Source organism: Dendronephthya gigantea, unplaced genomic scaffold (genome assembly GCF_004324835.1).
Source record: "Dendronephthya gigantea isolate DGI-Jeju-01 unplaced genomic scaffold, DenGig_1.0 000045F, whole genome shotgun sequence".
In the NCBI taxonomy this organism is placed as follows: Eukaryota; Metazoa; Cnidaria; class Anthozoa; order Malacalcyonacea; family Nephtheidae; genus Dendronephthya; species Dendronephthya gigantea.
The window spans coordinates 971641-992016 of NW_021163055.1; the positions used below are offsets into that span (position 1 = coordinate 971641).

At 36.3% G+C, this 20376-nt stretch overlaps 2 protein-coding genes across 2 annotated transcripts; both read left to right on the plus strand.

Moving 5' to 3' along the window:
• Positions 1-590: 590 nt before the first annotated feature.
• On the plus strand, positions 591-10861 carry LOC114527694 (myosin light chain kinase, smooth muscle-like). The gene is made up of 25 exons (XM_028549401.1): positions 591-737; positions 1123-1395; positions 4117-4138; positions 4597-4684; positions 4852-5052; positions 5311-5449; positions 5573-5696; positions 5777-5825; positions 5928-5954; positions 6177-6329; positions 6519-6564; positions 6641-6709; positions 6894-7141; positions 7269-7459; positions 7603-7887; positions 8394-8681; positions 8788-8983; positions 9171-9371; positions 9574-9712; positions 9829-9952; positions 10103-10151; positions 10254-10280; positions 10389-10541; positions 10649-10769; positions 10853-10861. Exons 1-25 carry the CDS (start codon positions 591-593, stop codon positions 10859-10861), a joined length of 3369 nt encoding a protein of 1122 aa, XP_028405202.1.
• A 30-nt stretch (positions 10862-10891) lies between these two features.
• On the plus strand, positions 10892-20360 carry LOC114527512 (golgin subfamily A member 6-like protein 22). The gene is made up of 11 exons (XM_028549192.1): positions 10892-10969; positions 11152-12059; positions 12163-12339; positions 12458-12782; positions 15484-15935; positions 17285-18157; positions 18241-18498; positions 18584-18672; positions 18803-18896; positions 19241-19430; positions 19760-20360. The coding sequence occupies exons 1-11, from the start codon at positions 10924-10926 to the stop codon at positions 20065-20067; spliced, it is 3720 nt and encodes a 1239-aa protein (XP_028404993.1). The 5' UTR covers positions 10892-10923; the 3' UTR covers positions 20068-20360.
• Positions 20361-20376: the final 16 nt, after the last annotated feature.

Here is a 20376-nt window from a genome sequence, read left to right on the forward strand (position 1 = left end):
CTGGTATAATATCTTGCACTCTAGAAAAACTTATCGATAGAGCTATCCAGTATGAATAATGTAATCCGGTTTCCTCCTGTATAGTAACACTTGATCAATGAGAGATGATTCTTACTGAACCTCTAGGAAGAACAGTTTAGAACTGATAGATCTATCCAGTATAAATAAAGTTAGTTTAGTTTAGGTTTCCTCCTGTAGTAACACTGGATCAATAAGAAATGATCCTTACTGGACCTCTAGGAAGAACAGTTTAAAGAACTGATAGAGTTATCCAGTGTAAATAAAGTTAGTTTAGTTTAAGTTTCCTCCTGTAGTAACACTGGATCAATAAGAGATGATCCTTACTGGACCTCTAGGAAGAACAGTTTAGAACTGATAGAGGTACCAGTATAAATAAAGTTAGTTTAGTTTAGGTTTCCTCCTGTAGTAACACTGGATCAATAAGATATGATCCTTACTGGACCTCTAGGAAGAACAGTTTAGAACTGATAGAGCTATCCAGTATAAATAAAGTTAATCTAGGTTTCCTACCTTAAATCCAAGTAAGAGCATTTTAGCATTATATTTACTGACGTTGTTTGTTTCTCTTTATGTCAAGAACAGAAAAAGAATTAGATTTGCCTCAAAAATATTCGTCACTTCAAGAACTTTATGAGAAGGTCTTAAAAGAGAAGGAAGAAGCCTTAGAGGAAACTGAACGTGCGACAATCTCATTTGCTCGTCACTTTGATAGCGAGGTAAACAGCAGAGAATCTTATTCATCCACTGTTACTACGAGGAAATCTCTAAATTGTTCTTCCTAGAGGTCCAGTAAGGATCATCTTTTATTGATCCAGTGTTACTACAGGAGAAAACCTAAACTAAACTAACTTTATTTATACTGGATAGCTCTATCAGTTCTAAACTGTTCTTCCTAGAGGTCCAGTAAGGATCATTTCTTATTGATCTAGTGTTACTACAGGAGGAAACCTAAACGAAACTAACCGGCTTTATTCATACTGGATAGCTCTATCAGTTCTAAACTGTTCTTCCTTGAGGTCCAGTAAGGATCATCTCTTATTGATCCAGTGTTACTACAGGAGGTAACCTAAACTAAACTAACTTTATTTGTTTACGTTTCAGGTTTCATCTTTGACTGGCCAGATTCTCTCCCTCACTAAAGAACGAGACAAAGCTCAGATCGAAGCGGAGGACCTGGGAATCAAACTAGCCAACACAAAATACGAACTCAATCGTCTCCAACGGGAGCATATTAAACTTCAGTTGGAGCAAGAGAAATATCTGGATAAAATAGAAAGTTTTAACGAAAGGTTGAAAAACGAAGAAAAAATTGATTTGAGTAAAAGAGGGAAGGGAACAACGCCTGAAGAAGAAAATATGGATAAACAAAAGAAGGTAAAATTTAGTTGTATTCTGAACGCCCCGAACTAGTATTCCAGTAAATAAGTATAAACCGTCGTGGTATTTGTCTGAACTACCTGAGAAAGATATCTCAAACGTGGTGGTCCAGTGTAGGTAGTATTCTACAATAAGCTGTCGTGGTTTGTGTCTGAATTACCTGAGAAAGATATCTTAAATGTGGTGGTCCAGTGTAGGTAGTATTCTACAATAAGCTGTCGTGGTTTGTGTCTGAACTACCTGAAGAAGATATCTACAAATCGTCACGATTATATAAACATAACTTTCAAGAACTTCTTTTAACAACGTCTTTCATGAAATCAAACATGGAGACCTTTCACTAACTTGTGTGGGCGACCTGATGATCACTTTATGTTTTGTCTTTTAATTAAAACGTACTTGGCAGTTATTCATGCATTTAAACATTCAAACAACAAAAATGCATGGCTGCGTGTAGATAAATTCTAGAAAAGGTCGGAATGTATATCAATTAAATATATTAATACTGAATCAGCAGAATTATAATAACTGCAGTTTCATACGAAAAAATTAACTTCGAAACGGAATAATTCTTTAAATAGCCGACTTCATGTTGTGAGACGGCTGATCATTCCCAACAGGAACTTCAAAGCAATCAAAATGGAAATTGCAGGAGATTTCGCTATTCGTGAGCTATTAAGAGTTAATTATCAGGCAATACTGATCGGCCATCTCATCGACTGTAACATCTAACTTCTGAGCGATGACGATTGTGATAAATCAAATAGGATAAAGTTATGTTAAACCATGTTTTTTAAGCAAACCATACATCATTAATTACCTACCTGTTCGTTTCCATACAATTTTCACAACATCATTCGCGAAGCATCATGCTGGGTTAAAAGTGCGTGGTCAGATCATTTTGTATATTAGGTACAAAACAAATTAATGACCCATTGGATTTATGTACATTCATTTGGCAAAATGCACACGGAATATTTGAAATCAAACAATAGCCGTATAGGGAAATCAATGAGCTTGGAAAATACAAGAGTTTCTTTATTGTGAAAGTGTAAAAATTATAAGTATGTTGGCTTCAGAATCTCATGAAAAGGTCAAGCGACCTGGCCAGCAAAATCGTAGTAAGAGTATGAGGAGGGTTGCGAAGTTCATTAGAAGAACGTTCAACTTGGTGAGTTAACTAAAAACTAAACCAAAATCGACATATCCTCAATGTATTGTTTTAGTATCGATTGCTTTAACTGTATCCTTACAGGAACTTTGGCTTAATTCGACTATATACAGCCATTAAATAGTGACTTTTCACAGTACAAAACATCTCATCAATGTATCGTTATCTCATCTGATAAACATTCTGCACTCCATGATATGCCGTTAGCCAAACAGATACTATCGTACACGTAAAGCAAAGCACGTTTTTTACAAGTATACGTAAACAGCTCTGATGCATGGATGAGTAATTTTTAGTGTCTGTTGATCATTTTATCTCATCCAGCTGTATTATGTTCTACAAGATCATTTTGAGCTGGTTGAAACATACATCAGAAAATGTCTCCCAGACTCTGCCTGTAATAACCTTACTATTTGTAGATAAATGTTGTATTTGTTTGTGATAATTAGAAAGCTCGCAACTGAGGTGTCCGTCCGTTGTGCATTTGTCTGGTCTGACACCGAAGAGAGATATCATGGCCGTGTTTCGGCCAAGGATACAATTTTAACTTTATTATTTAATTGTTCTCATGAAAGATACAATTAAAATTACTTAAGTTTTCACTTATCTGCGTTCATAAGTGTCTTTATATAGTAATTAATTCGTTGTTTATGTGGATTTAAAGGCAACGATATTCGCACATCACTTTATATAATATTATAAAGTCGTACGTTTCCTATTTGTAGCAGTCTTCATTACTGCCGTGAACCAGCTTGACAATACAGAGTCGTCTCCTACACACAGGAAGGATTACTTTTGATTAGACGAGGCAGAATTATCATTAGCCGGTAACGTCTTCGTTCTCCTGAAGACGTTAATCCTTCGACTGTAGCTAGTATTGTACAACTCATAAACCATATTATGATGTCTATGTATGTGATGCGTCAGATACTGTTTGGGGGAAACTGGTCTAAAACAGCAATGTTGCAAACTGTGGCGTGCATAGAACTGTTTTGAAAACAAAATAGTTGATACAGCAAAACTACCAATGAACGCGTGGGAACCCTGGTGCCGAAGAATCTTAATTGACTTCCTTAATTGACTCGCCTAAAATTTTCTTAAATTTTCACCAAAGATCTCCGCATCGAGCAGAGTTGTGTTTCGTTATTTCCACGTCCGATAAAATTTGGAAGTTTTGGCTTAAACTTGGATTGCATGACTGGGAATCCAAAGCCGGCATATTTTAGCCACAGTAGTTGTACAGATTATGTCCCAAAACCGTGGGAAACAGCTTTCTCATGCAGCCATGCATGTTATTCATGATTGTACGCAGATAAAAATGAAAACGCCTCCAGAATTACAGACTCTCCACCAAAGTTTCGTGCAAACTTTAAGCTGTACATTCTTGCATGGTCGTGCTTGCTGTAAATCTGAAATGGATATCTGTATATCTTTGTGTATGTTTGGCAAAACGTTATATGAATGCGGCAAACTAACTTAAGGATACTATTGCTGCATGCGATGATGAATTATAAAGAAAGATAAATAAATATTTTTTTTCTTTTCAGGACGAAAACTTGAACAGCGAAGGTATGCGAGGCAATATGTATAATTTTATATGGCAGTAGGCAATAATCCTCGCTTTAAACTGCCAGCGTATTAATGCGTTAGTATATTCTCATATTATGCATGACCAAAATTTAAAAAATGACTGCTTTAAATCGATCGCTAGCTTACCGCAATCAATACCCCGCGACCTTTCTCTGTAGTTAATCATTTTCTTTTCCCTAATTTGTAACTTTAAGAACTGCGCGCCCAATTAACCTTCGCATGATTTCATTCGAAAACCAATTTAACAAATGCCTTTGCATCGTTTTTGTGGGGATATTAATAACCAGGTTATATAAATAGATCGTAGGGAGTGATGGTATTTACTGGCTCATTACATCTCTCGACTGCTCACTGTGTCAGACAAGTGTTTTAAAAATAATACTCGTTATTGACATGAAGTTGTCTAAATTTTTACAAGTGATGATTCTTCACTTTAGGACAACTTAATCATGTTCCAAGACCACCTGTCACAATCAAGAAATCAAAGGTCGACGAAGACTACACGATTCATGAGGAACTTGGAAGGTATCTTATGAACTATTCACACCATTTATTTTGTAAGAATCAAGTTTATTTGCCATTAGAAAATATCTCATTCAGCACAACCAACAACTTTTAATCATCCACCATTATCACAGTTCTTTAATGACCACGGATGCCCTTAAAAAATGAATTATAATCTTCCATTTTAGGGGGAAATTTGGAGTTGTCAAACGTGTGGTGAAACAGGCTACCCAGCAAGAGTTTGCTGCAAAATGGGTGAAAGTTACGAGCCAAACAAAGGAGGATGTCTTGAAAGAAATCGAGATCATGGGAAAATTGAATCACAAACGTCTTGTTGCCCTCTACGATGTTTACGATGTTTCGCGGAACTTTGTTCTCATTATGGAGTAGTAAGTTTGTAAATAAAACAGCTTGTTGTATCGCCTGCTTGATTTCCTGAGCTGTGGCAGTTGAAAACATAAAAATAGCTGTCAAGAAACTGCGCATATATCAATCCTAATTTTCTGGTAAATCGTTTTTCCTGGAGAAACAGGGGAAAGAGTAAAGCGATGACAGGCTTTTATTTTGAGCAATAAACTTGGAAATGTCAAGATTTCATGTGGATATTTGTGATGGAGTAGTCCTTTTACCAAAACGTTTCTTTTCAGCATAACTGGCGGAGAATTATTTGAAAGAATAGCCAACGAAGAGTCGGTAACGGAAAAGGAATGTACTTACTACATGAGACAGTTGCTGGAGGGTTTACAATACATGCACAAAATGAGCATTGTTCATCTTGATTTGAAGGTAACCAAGATTGTTAAACTCGAAATAATCGTCCGTTTTCTTTTGCGCATCGCTCTCATCATCTTGTAATGATCACCATAGCCTAGAATGACGATAATCATCATTTCAAAATAATTTTTGCAGCCCGAGAATATCGTATGTCTGAGCAAAGATACCTGGGATATAAAGTTGATTGACTTTGGACTGGCTAAAGAATTAAAACCAGGGAAAACTATCAAAACAATGCAAGGAACACCAGAGTTCGTAGGTAAGATCAAACATAAACTGTTTATAATCCATATTTACAATATCATCTGCTCCCAAAAACGTATTTTTAACTTCATTTAGCTCCAGAGGTTATCAATTTTGAACCAGTTTGTTTAGCAAGTGATATGTGGTGGGTATAGAGTTTACTTGATTCGGTTCCAATTTTTTTCTATTGTAAGTTGTTAAAAGGTTTAAATTTAACTCACAATAGATGTTTAAATTTTCTTAATAGGAGCGTTGGTGTAATTGCCTATATTCTGTAAGTGTTTTGACGCATAATTCATAATTTTCTTTGTCCGCGTATAAGCAATATCTTTGCAGAAATAGTATCTATGTTTGTGTGATGCTATTGACTTGTTCTTGGGTTTATACCAAGAGCTTGTGCGTTCAAATACAAGATGGAAATCTCAATTCAACCGTCAAGACTTTTCTATTATTTTTCATCTCATATTTAACCGAAGATTTCTGTTTTCGTTGCTAGTATAAGTGGTTTGTCTCCATTCCTGGGTGATGACGATAATGAAACACTATCTTACGTCACCGCGGCTGAATACGACTTTGAAGACGAGGCGTTTAATGAAATAAGCTCTGAAGCAAAAGATTTTATCGAGAAGTTGCTTCAGAAACCCCCAAGGTGAATTCATTTGTAAATACTTCATTCTTTGCATAACAATATGTAATTGCAAGACTAGAACCATCCGTCTGTGGTGAAAAAAAAACATGTCTAGTTGTCGATATGATAGTTGTTTGGGTAATTTGTTTGTTCCGGTGAAAAAAATTATGTTGTTATAAAATTAATGTTTTACATTCTTTCTTTATTTAGCAAGCGAAAAACAGCGGATGAGTGCTTGAAACATGAGTGGATCAAGGTGAGTTGTCGTGGCTTGCGATGTGATTTAAGGTGTATTATTTGTGTAACACAAAGAGTTTTCTTCCTGTTCGCAGAAAAACCGAGGAAGTAACAAAATTAAAACAGACAACCTTAAAAAGTTTCTCGCGAAAAGAAGATGGCAGGTTAGTTGCTTCGGTGCTTCTTTATGTCAAAAGCCCTTTTTCAAAGGCGAAAAGCCTTTCCTCAAGGTACGTGATCTTTTTTCAAGGTAAAAGGATCGTTTTTCGAGCTAGGATAAAGGTCATGGGCACTTTGTATTCTTGTCGTTGACCAATCGTGAAAACACAACATTTTACTGTTTTTCAGAAATCGGTGAACGCAGTGAGAGCAGTCAGACGATTATCTTCCATGAGTTCATTGTTTACTGCCGGAGCAAAAGCTAAAAGTCAATCGGTTGTAAAGCTGGACGATCCTCAAGCAGTAAAACAGACCCCGTTGGCCAAGACGAAACGAGATTTTAGTAAATCAATGCCATCCGTATTCGCAGCAGAAGGAGGTGGTTTGAACAAACGCGCAATGAAAATCCTGGACAGCGACACCGAAGTATCACAGAGGTAGGCAATAAGAATAATTTCTTTTATAAATCTTGGCACTGTTCCAGTTTTTAATGACATTTTCATGCTGTGTTGGAGTCATCCATCTTCACACTTTCACCAAATTAATGGAAGTTATTTTCGACAGCGAATCAGGCTCAACGGAAACGATAAACACAGCTGACGTTGATGACAAGGATGTGCTGGAAGGATTATTCAAGGAAAACAAAGATATCTTGGACTTCTTGAGCTCAGGTTTGGCAAACAACGAACAGAGTAAAAATCTAACAAAACTGAGGGGAATTTCTGAAGAGAAAGATGGAAACGATGATTTGACAGGTAAGGGTAAAATGAGAACTTAAGAACGTTTACCAGCAAAAAGGTTGTCATATTATTAAACACAACCCAGTGTTTTCGCATCTTTAACACTGATGTTCCCCATTAACATTGTTTATTTATACCAAAGATATTTTCAATTTCAGCCAAGCCGGACTTCGTAAATGCATTGCCAGCCACGTACACCGTACCGAAGGGAACACCGATACTAATGACGTGTACGGTACGAGGATCCCCGGATCCGACAGTCACGTGGTTTAGGCGGGAGAAAGCTCTCACTAACGAGGACACTGACGTCACGATAGAAAGAGACGGAGATGAGTGCAGCCTTGCAATTACACAATGTGAACCTCAAGATGAGGGCAGTTATTCCTGTGTGATCAAAAATCAGATTGGTCAGGCGACTTGCAAAACAAATCTTGATGTACAAGGTGTGTTGACTCATCAACCTATCTAAAAGATCTATCAGTTCTAAACTGTTCTTCCTAGAGGTCAAGTAAGCATCATCTCTTATTGATCCAGTGTTACTACAGGAGGAAACCTAAACTAAACTAACTTTATTTATACTGGATAACTTTATCAGTTCTAAACTGTTCTTCCTAGAGGTCCAGTAAGGATCATCGCTTATTGATCCAGTATTACTACAGGAGGAAACCTAAACTAAACTAACTTTATTTATACTAGATAGCTCTATCAGTTCTAAACTGTTCTTCCTAGAGGTCCAGTAAGGATCATCTCTTATTGATCCAGTGTTACTACAGGAGGAAACCTAAACTAAACTAACTTTATTTATACTAGATAGCTCTATCAGTTCTAAACTGTTCTTCCTAGAGGTCCAGTAAGGATCATCTCTTATTGATCCAGTGTTACTACAGGAGGAAACCTAAACTAAACAACTTCAAACGTCTTCTAAAACGCATGCACTCTCTTTTTTCAGTTTCACCCGATTTTGTTCGAGAGATGCGTGATGTATCGACGGAGGAACGAAAACGGGTCCAGTTTGATGTACAGATCAGTGGAAAACCGTTACCCACAGTTGAATGGTATCATGGTGATACCTTACTCCAGGAAGACAGATTGGTGAAGACACGCAAGAGTACCACAGACAATAATACATTCTCCTTAGTGATAAGGTCTGTGACGGCTGACAGGCGAGGAGTTTATAAATGTGTGCTTACAAATCCTTTGGACAGTGTATCATGCTCTGCGCGTTTGCGTATTGAAGGTAAGGAAACTAAAGCCAACGCTTTCTGCTCAAAATATTTGTTCGTTCCGGACGGTGCGGTAGATTTTGCATATCATGAGCTTTTTCATTGTTTTTCTCGTTGAAGGTTTTGAAGAGGAGGAAGAAGATGAAGAGAATGAAGAGGAAGAAGAGGAAGAAGAGGAAAAAGAAGTGGAAGTTTTGGAAGAAGCGCCTGCAGATGAAAACAAAGACGAGGTTGATATCTATGATGATCATCCTCGAGTATCGTTGAGACAGGACGATATCAACAAGTACTACGATATCAGAGATGAAATAGGAAAGTTAGTAAAATATTTCCCTTTCAGTTCTAAACTGTTCTTCCTAGAGGTCCAGTAAGGATCATCTCTTATTGATCCAGTTGTAATACAGGAAGAAACCTAAACTAACTAAACCTAAACCTGGATAACCCAGGGAACTTTAAGCTGTGAGACACCTTTTCTCAGAGAGACTCTTTCAATGTGGTTTCAGAGGTCGTTTTGGAATCATCTACTACGCAATCCACAAAACTACAGGGCGTGATTATGCCGTGAAGTACATTAAAGTAAGGAAAAGTCAACGAGATCAGTTTCAACATGAAATTGACATTATGAATCACCTTCGACATCGAAGATACATTCGTCTTTACGAAGCCTTTGAAGAATCAAGAAAACTCATTCTTGTTCTTGAACTGTAAGTTTTGAAACTGACTTTAAGTAGAGAGGCAGAGAATCTTTAATTGTATTACGCTTTTGAACAGTCCATATACACATGCCATCGTCTCTTTACCCCTTTCCTTTCATTTACTTGACCTGTTCATTTCCTGAGGTATACTTGCGCAGTAAGCACTTGAACTCATCTTATCGTTGGCAATGTCTTTTACACTTTTTCTCAGGATGCGTGGAGGAGAGCTTTTAGAAAGATTATCGGAGAAAGATTATCTGACAGAACATGAGATTATCAGATACGTCAAACAGATTTTGGAAGGAGTGAAGGACATGCATGAAAAAGATGTCCTTCATCTTGATCTTAAGGTATAAAATGTACACATTTCAAAGGCATATTCTATCAGATTTGATGTTATTTTCCTTGCAAGATGAAGCATTTGCAGCAGTTCTGATCTAGTCTTGACCTGCTTCCATTTTTCTAGCCACAAAACATCATGTTTACCACCGAGGATAGCAATAATTTGAAGCTTATTGACTTTGGTTTGGCAAGAAAGCTGAACGCCGAGAAAGATCTGAAGATATTGTTTGGAACTCCGGAGTTTGTAGGTAGGAAATACAAGCCAGCCATTCCGGTTTTTATAAATTTCAGCACTGTTTATAATTTAGTTTTGTTCAGCCAAATATTCTCGTATTTCATCAACACGACAACAACATCATCGTTACAACTAATATTTTCATTACTGGTTCAATTTCTAGCACCTGAAGTGGTTAATTACGAAACTATTACGGCTGCAACAGATATGTGGTAAGAATTTTGAATTTCCATAGATCACCGAATGGTTTGATGCTGCTGTGTTTAACATAGAGTTTATGTTTAAAACACACCTCTTTTATTTCATTCACTTAGGAGTGTTGGAGTTATTACTTATATACTGTAAGTAGTGATTTCTAGAATCTTTGCAATCGAGTTTTCCTGCATTGCATAAACCTTTCTAAAGGTTCAGAAAATTGCGCTAATACTCGTATCAAATAATCGTTTTAGTCTTACTGGTGTGTCGCCATTTTGGAATCATGATCCTGATGTAACCCTCAGCAACGTTACTCGAGCGATTTGGAAAATTCCTGAAGAGTTTTTCGAAGGTGTTAGTGAAGATGCAAAGGACTTTCTTACGAAATTGTTGGTAAAAGAACCCAGGTATATCTACACGTTTTGTTGTACTTGTCTTGCTTGAAAAGGTTTATATAAATAAGCTTTGTACAAATACATGATGAAATGTCATCTGAATGCTATGTTGACTTTAGCAAACGAATGAAAGTTGATGAAGCATTTCAACATTCTTGGGTTAAAGCGGCCAAGCAAGAAAATACTCATTTGAATCACATTTCCACGGAAAGATTGAAAAAATATTATGCCCATCAGAAGGTAAGTTTATCAAGACATTCATTCCTAATTCGTTCTTTCATTTATTTCAAAACATTCATACGTTCTTTCTTGCGACAACGAAGAATATTTAATTTTATGTATATTGGAACTTCTTCAGGGTCTTATCAGTGCTCGAGTTATAACAGCAGCTGGCATGAAAGACGAAGGTGAAAAGAACCGCTCTGAGAGTCAAAGTGAAGGTGAAGGTTCTTTAAACCACAAAATATTATCTTTTGTATCGTGAAATGCACGAGAGTGAAATATAATCATTTGCAGGACAAACACTACCAATGCAAATTGATTATTAGGCATGGAAATTTTCTTTTGCAGAGAACTTACTGCTAAACTGGTTTGCCTTCACGTTTCTATCATTTCGTTTTAGATACGAAACAAAAGACGGAAGCGAACAACAACAAAAGCAATCAGGATAACGGAAGCAGCAAAAAGGAAAGCGACGAAAACGTTCCGTCCACTGAACTCGTTTCAGAACTGACAAAAGAAAGAGACGATTTGAAACAACAGCTTGAAGATCTTCTTGAGAAATATAATAACGTGGAAGACGAGCTTCAAGTTGTGAAAACTGCAAACAAAGAGCAGGAAGATGCCATGAATAAACTTCAGAAAAGAAACCAGCTTTTGGAAGACAGAAACATCGCAAACCAGGAGGCTACGCAGCGTTTGATACGACTAGAATGCGAGAAAAGAGAATTGGACGATAAATTTGAGCAGAAAGATAAGAAGTTTAACGAATTGAGCAAGAAATACGAAAAAATTCGCGAGAAAGCTGCATCTTATGATGGTTTAGAAGAGAAGGTGTTGTATCTAGAGAAAGAACGCAAAACTAGTCAAACACTGTGTAGAAAGTTAGAAGAACAATTAAAACAATTGCAAGAAGCTCACGAGGCGCTTAAATTGAAAGATTTGAGTGAAGATAGGACTTCTATTGCTGAGAGGGATGAAAATGGCTCTAAAGGTGCTTCAAACAAACGACACTCTTCAAATGAAGTTGTAGATGAAAACGAAAGAAAGTTATCGTTAAACAAACTTGAAAACAAAGTGGCACATTTATCTGAAGAGCTGGACGTAGCTCAGGCTGAGATTCAGAGACTGAACACGACCATCAGTTCTCAAGTGGAAGACTTGGAAGAAATGGAGCGAATTAGTGAGCATAAAAAGAAACTGGAAACTAGATGTAAGGGTCTCGAGGAACAATTGGTTGAGCTGGAACACGAAGGGACGCAGAGGGAATACGAGATCGATGAAATGGAAGAGGATATACTGGATTTACAGGTTTGTATCACTGAACTGTACAAAAACTGGATTTACAGGTTTGTATCACTGATCTGTACAAAAACTGGATTTAGTATTGATCGGGTTTGTTCCGTGTTTACAGGGGAAACTTGAAAAGTCTCATATGGAGTTACGTACTGTTTTGGATGAGAATAAGACGTTAAAACAGCGGCTGGAGGGAGGCGAGAGGACACGCGGAAAGATAAGGGATATTAGTGAGCATAATAGGTCAATGAAGATGGTTAATGGTAACGAGGGGGCTTCTGGTGTTGCCATGAAAGTAAGTGTGTTTTGTTTGCGACAATTTTATGACTGAGTCAGTATTTAGTTAGAATTATTCTTGGTCAACTAAAGCAACGTTTTTCAGGATTGATCTAACTTCACTTGAAACTTTTTAGCCAAAATTAGAAGAAAAAGAGGGATCTCCAAAAACGAGGGACATTGCCGATCAACACCCATCTCATGAGGTCACAAACGGTGACAAAGGATCACCTAGGGTGATAACGAGGAAGAGATCGGCGGAGCGTCACGAGGAAAGAACGACAGATCGCGTAGCCAAGTCAGCTGGAATGACGAATGGCAGAGAAATTTCCGATGATGACGTCGACGACGCTGATCTCTTTGAAGACGACGGAGTGTTTTCAGAAAAATATTATCAGTTAGAAAAAGAAATTCAAGAACTTTTGACGGAGAAATTTGGCGAGGAAGGGAGTCCACGTGAGGGTAGGTACTAAATTAATAAGCGAATCAATCTTTGATTCCTAGTTCCTACGAACGCCATGCACTGATCTAATAATGCACTGGATATATGGATATTCGATTGAGCGACCAGCATTCCAGATTATTTTGCTTAATCAAATCTTGTTATTTAAATTTTCACTATGTTAACTTATAATGCGTGCATTACTAATACTTACACTTTCACCTATCATTATCGATATTTCCTAATGATTACTAATTAGTAATATAGTTAAGGTTAATTAGAATGACTAATTAATAAATAGTATAAATAAGCTTCAAAATGAAGTTACTAACAATAGAGCAAAGGACAACAATGTTGTTCAGAATATATGGTATATTGTATTGTATTCATTCCTACATTACAGCTGTATATATCAGACTATGTAATAACTAATTTCTCAGTGTACTGATTTTTCCGTAATGGATGCGTTTAGCGTTTTATAATGTACTAATCTATTAACTAGAAAGGATGGTAGAATTGACTTAATCAATATTTTGTTGTATGATATAACTCGATACGATTTTTATACTTCATGAAATTCACTGGAAACGCATATTGCAATGGCGAAATTTGCTGCAAATATCCCAGCCTTTGTATACCACGGTTGATTGCTTAGTTTTTTAAGTGATCAATCTTTTTATCTTAAAATGAGGGATCGCCATTTTTCAGTTTGCAGGGTACATAAATTGCGTAGTACTAATTGACTAATTTGCAGCAAAAACTGCCAGCGTTAGGTTAGACCTAACTAGAATGAAAAAAAACTGATCACTTTACAACTTTCTTGTTCCGTATTTTAAGATTATTTCGCTTCATTTTTCGTGCCCAATAAAACTAAAAGTGTAAACTTTCATTCAATTCTCCAAGAAGCAGGAAATGCTGGTTATTTCAGTGTGTTTACTGTCATGGATTATGAACTACAATTGTAAAAACCTGCCGAACTTTTGGAAAGTTGTAAAATGATGTCAAACTAATACTATACTAACTGACGCACTATATTATAGTCTATAGGCAAAAAGCAAAATAACATCATATTTTATTTAGGAAACATAATCTTGTATTTTTTCACATACTAACAGATTGAACTGACATATTTTTTGTATAACTGTAAATAGAATTGTAATGAATAATCAAACTTATGTCTTCTCTATAAGAAAATATATTAATCATGGGATTGTTCTATCTCTGTCCAGTTAAATACCGATTACTTTAGTTTCAGAGTAGATGTATGTCTAACACTAATCTTAACCCATTCTATGTCAACCATCACCCGTTTCTTCAAATATCAGAACTAACTGATGTGTTGCTTCAACTAATATTTCTAGATTTTGGCTTTATTCGAACAAAGACAAGTTTTATCAAACGCGATATTTTATGGATCTAACGGAAAACAAATCACTAATACTTCAACACTAATAAACTTTAATAAAACGTTAAATTAACTCTAAATGTTTTGTTTAAAATAATCAAAGTTACAAACAATATCCTAACATTAATAATTTATAAAACTAACAAACTCTGAGATGTTAATATATAATCATATAATTGCTAACAAATATAATATTATACTTGATATATATATACTATCGTGATATAAATGTGTAATTAATAATATAGTTACAATATCATGATTAACATGTGATAATATAATTATTATATTTATAACATGTAGTTGCGTAACTGAACTAACCTAATGAACTAATTTAACTATATCAAAAACTTAAATTAATCGTACCAATTAACAATACTAAGTATTTATATCGAGAGTAAGTCTTTAAAAGAAAGTTTGAAAATAACAATGAAAATCCGTAAATATTTATAAAATAGAAAATAACATATATTCAGCGAGAAACAGAGAATTATTGGTTAATTATTTTTGCATTTTGCTTTAAGCAAGATTCTTGAAATATCTACACAAGGTAGAATTTACAATTCGCTTCATTTTTATCTAAAGTCGAATGGTTGGGTATCAAGTATTTCTCCTCCATTCTCGCCCCATGCAAGAGTTAGCATTGCAGTTTTATTAGGGTTGACTATATGAAGCATAGCTATATTCAGAACGAAATCTTATTCAATGTAAAAAAATGTTTTTAGGCGGGCTGCATTTTTGGGAGGGCTGCATTGCCGGGACAAATTGATATATCTCGAAGCAACTTGTTTGTTAAGGCTGCCTGCAATTTTAAGAGTATCGCTGGTTGCTTGTGATCTGTTGAAACGATAGCGCGGGTATACGATCACAAAGTCGCAGTTCGAGGATGCTTGCATACAAAAACGCGCTGCAGGAAAGCAGTATTAAATACTTATAGACGCCTACTTGTGGATGATTATTCAAATTGTTTTCAGTTGATAGTTTGGCTGCGTTTTGCTGTACCATATATTCGCTTGACACGGCAACTTATCGTGAAGTTGCGAAATGACTTATAATGCAACAAAACAAAGTGAGAATCAAGGAGCCAGATTCGTGTCTTGCAAATCCAGCACAACGACAAGGGAAGCTGATTATCCCTGGAATGACATATACGCTGTCGTTTTTACTCGCACCATTGAGTTTGTTATCCACAAAACTGATTTGCATCTTAATTGAATTGTTGTTGTTATAACACTGACATCGACATTGTGCAAGGGCTGTGTACATGTCGAGCAAAGTTATGTTGTTACTTTAATGTGCTGGAATATATATTTCAGGTGAAGAGTCGGCCAGAGGAACTGCGAATACCGAGGACACTTCAAATCCCGTAGATAGAACAAGGCATAAAACATCTCTGCCTCAAAACATGGACATCAAACAGCTTCGACAGCTCAGTCGAAAACTCATGAAAGCCAACAAATGCTTGTTGCAGGTAAACGAAAGACTTCAGAAGGATAAAAAAGATATTGAGCGGGAAAACGAACGACTTGGACAAAAATTACAAGCGCTGGAGAAAGAAAATGATACGTTTAAACGACTGTTTAAGGCCGAAGATAAACTTAATTCCGTGGATACGATTTTGAGTAAAGACACGATTGAAGCCTTGAAGGCAGAACTCGGTAGTCAAGGCCAGGAAATATCGAATCTTAAGAAGGTAGAAGATGTAAAACCAACGAATGAGATGGCAGAAATCTCCCAGAGTGATGCCGATATTCAACTGCTTGAAATGGTAAGCAAAGAATACATTTTAAAAGTGATAAATGTTGGTATATATAAGGTAATATATAATTATATAATTGTATAATCTCAATACGCTTCGTTTTCTACGGTCTGAACACAAAGGAAACGACTCGAGTCTGGTAGTAAATTGCACTCATTAGATAAACACAATATAGACGTGATAAAAAAAAACTCATTATGTTCCTTTATTCCGAATTGCTTGTACGAAGTTAATTGTATACAGAGTTTCAGATTCCCACGTGCCAGTTGTCAAGTTGACACTTGTTTGAATTCATGAAGTTCAATATTCCTCCAAACTTGACGTTATCTACGTATTAAAAAGGCTGTCGGAGATTTCATATCATTATAGCATGTCTGACACGCAGAACTGGTAGTTTCTCAGATTTAATTTACGACGTTTATATAATCATCACCTGAGAGTTATCCAACAGAGCTACTAATAGTAGTTCTTATGAGGGTTTTTTCCCGTATTCCATTGTCTTCCTCATCACGTAGCCTTATCTAAAACAATATGTTTTTTTATACCAAAATGAACTTGGCGACAGAGAACGTCATACACGTGCATGGGAAAACCTTAAAAAGTGCTATATTCAGACAGTTTCGAAATATCACTCTTCCGTCTTCTTCATTTGTCAAACACATTACAAACAATAGATAATATGTTGAGATATCTCATTATCTTTTGTTTTAAGAAAACCTTTGACCCTTGTCTTAGCAATAACAATAAAACTTTTTCCACAAGTTCCTGCATGTATGCAGATATTGTGATGTGAAATATAAGCAAGCTTGTCTCATTCTCTATATATGGTTTGATATTGTTTTAGTTTAAATCGTGAAGGTTTAAAGCTAATATATCTTGCCAAGATTACAAGTCGTCCTCACATGCCACGATTATGATGTTTCTCGTTAGATAATTATATAATCATTTCAAAACGCCTCACATCTCAAAACAACGTTTGAAACAAGCTTTTAGTTCTACTAAAAGGCCTGTTCGCACCGGCCTCGGATTCACTATGTGATGGATGCATGCTTTGTAGTCTATATTATTATTGGCTTGTAACGTATATTGGCAACAGATCAACTAAAGCAAAAGCAATCAGTGCAGTGCCGCTTATATCAATATACGCAGGCTACATTCAATACGTCAGAAGTAAATTTGATCCGAAGACGGACACACCTTAAAATTTAATTTAATTTAAAGTGCTTGTGCGTTTGTACATACAGAAACGTGTAACTGAAAAAAACAGCCTTAACATGTACCGGAAATAATTTTCCCAATATATAACCCAATTCCACAAAGCTCTGCTTCATTTTAACCAAAGGATATCTTGTATTTAGAAAATTAAAACGATGAAAAATGATAAATCGTTGATGGTAGATAAATACGAAAATGAACTTGAGGAATCGCATAACTTTTACGTTGAAGAGCATCAGAAATTAAAGATATTTTACGAAGAACGTATCGCATCGGCTGAGAAGCAAAATGAAAATCTCAAATCTCAAATCAACGGTTTAATGTCATTTAACGACAACAAGAAGAACAATTGCGAAGTTCACACGAAAGAACTGAACGATTTGAAGCGTTTGCATCAGGAAGAACTGCAAGAAGTTGAGAGGAATTTAGCTTTGACTCTGTCACAACAACTTCACTCGCTTACAAACTTATCAGAGCAGGAGAAGTCGACCATTACGAAGGAAAAAGACGCCGAGATAGCAAAGTTAAGTGACAATTGTCGAGAGTTGAAAGAGGTTATAACGAATCTACAAGAACAGGTTGGAAATTATCCAGAACTTTTAGAGAAATGCGAAGATTTAGAAAAACAGTTGAACGAAAAGAAAGAGCGTTTCGATGCTCTAGAGAAAGAAGTTGAACGGCAAGAACAACAACAATGTAATATTTGTGAACGATTGAGAAGTCGTGTTCGGGAACTTGAAAACGAGCTTGTTGCTTTGAGAAAGCTTGAGGAGGACAACATCTTACTCGCAGGCGAAAATGAGAAGCTGATTGATCAGTTGGAAACCGAAAAACAGAAATGTGATTTGATGACAAATAACAATCAGCCAGACAGCGAGTCTAAACTCGTGATGGAGGAATTTCACAACGAGAAGAGCCCATCAAAAATAAAAGAAAACTCGAAAAAGTATTTGAAAAAGCGAGTTTCGCAGCTCGAAAACGATTGTAAGGATTTGTGGAAGAAACTACAAAATGAGGTTAGTTTTTATACGATTTATTGCAAGTAGTTTTCACAATTTATTTCTTTCGCGTTAACTCAGTTCAACCTCACAACTGTCAGGTTTTAAAAAGCAAGAAACAAGAGCTGGAAATCAATCGGGAGACGACGGAGAAAGAACGTATCCTGCAGGAGCTTCACCGAACTCGTATTTCAAATAGCCACGAGAACGATGCTCGTCACAAGAAGGCGAGCGATGTTTCCATACACAGTTCAAACAACGAAGACGAAACAGGCTCAATAAACGAGGACAAAGATAATGATTATTCTCTGCTGAAAGAAAAATTGAAGAAGTCCCAAAATAGGACGCATTTATTACAGGTATTCCTACACTGGCTATAACTTCAATTCTGCACGACTTTTAAAACAATTTTCATCGCTTCTTTTACTATTTCTCATCCTTCAGACTGAGATAGACAGATTACGAGAGAGTTATTCCAATAATCTTAGCAAAGAACTGGAAGATATGGAGAATAAATGGACACAGAGACTAAGGTTCGTCGTGAGATTCATTGTCCATCGTTTTGCAATACGTTTGCAACTTCTTGAGGCGTCTGATTTAGACTTGACGTGTGACGTGCATGATATCTAATCAACTGATAAGTATTGTTTGTCATATTTGCAGACGAGAATGCAACGCTGTTCATTCCGAAATGGCGGAGGAATTCAGAAAACAAAAAGAAGCCTGGAAGAAAAAGGAATCTGAACTTCACTGTGTTGTTAGTAAAAATAATCTTCAGAGGCCAGTTGTACGAAATCTGGATAGCGCTATCCACCGGATGGATATTCGTTAATTAAATTTGTAGTATTCTTAAATTGTATATGTAGTATTCTTGTCTTCCATAACTGTTAGTTCCAAATCTATAATTCTATCGCTTTTCGGGAATGTTCACAACGGTTGAAAAAAAACACAACCCGGTGGATAGTGCTATCCAGCTTTCGTATAACCGGCCCCTATTCTCTTGTTTATTAAATGTCTCCGGCTTTAAAATCAATTCGTTCATCTACAGTTTAGTTTCTAAATAACTTATAACTATATAGTCATCATTTTCCGTCGTCATAGATTAAAGAACTCCAAAGTCAAATCGAGGAAACAGAAATTGAACGGAAACGCTTAGAAATTGAACTTAATGATATAAAATCAAAAAGAGAAAGCGATAAGAAAACTGCTGAATATTATACGGAGGTTCAGCCTCACGAAAACAGCAATAGAGATAGCGCAGCTTTGGAAAAAGAAGAGAGTCAAGCTCAAGGTATAATTTGCCCTTATTGGACCTCTAGGAAGAACAGTTTAGAACTGATAGAGTTATCCAGTATAAATAAAGTTAGTTTAGTTTAGGTTTCCTCCTGTAGTAACACTGGATCAATAAGAGATGATCCTTACTTGACTTCTATGAAGAACAGTTTAGAACTGATAGAGCTATCCAGTATAAATAAAGTTAGTTTAGTTTAGGTTTCCTCCTGTAGTAACACTGGATCAATAAGAGATGATCCTTACTGGACTTCTATGAAGAACAGTTTTCGAACTGATAGATTTATACTTTAAACCACATACTTTTAACGAATGCTATTTCTACAATAGAATACATCAGTGATAGGGATTTGCGTCGTTTGGCTTACAAACTCAAGAAAGATCAATGGCTGCGTCTCGCGAAACTTCTTTCACTCTCAGAAGCCGAAATTCGTGAAATTGATCACCTCAAGGTAGGGAAAGATGAAAAAGCGTTTCGGGTGCTGAGTGAATGGCGAACTAGTACCGAGGAAGCGAGCGGTAACCAAGTGTCGAAGTTGGCGTTAGCCTTGGAGGAAATTAGACGCAAAGATTTAGCGCAGTTTGTCATGGAACATTGTATGGCTGGTAAGATTAGAAATAAGTTGGTTGGAACGTAGCCAGAGATTTGGTTCTTCGTTAGGCTCTTCTCATAAACATTTATTGCGAAGTTTTACATTGTTTCTATCATAATGGTCCTGAGATTGTGGTCGCGTTGATGTTGATTTGATATGATGGTAATATAGGTGATTTCATGGTGAAAGTGATGGTGATTATTATAGTGTGGTGGTGGTGGTGGAGGTGAAGATATAATGATAGGCGAAAGCAATATAAGTACGAGGCCGTTTGGTTTATTGGCTGTGCAAAGTTCTTAAACCCTATATAAATAAAGATTACTGATTGATTGATTATTAATGACGATGCATGAA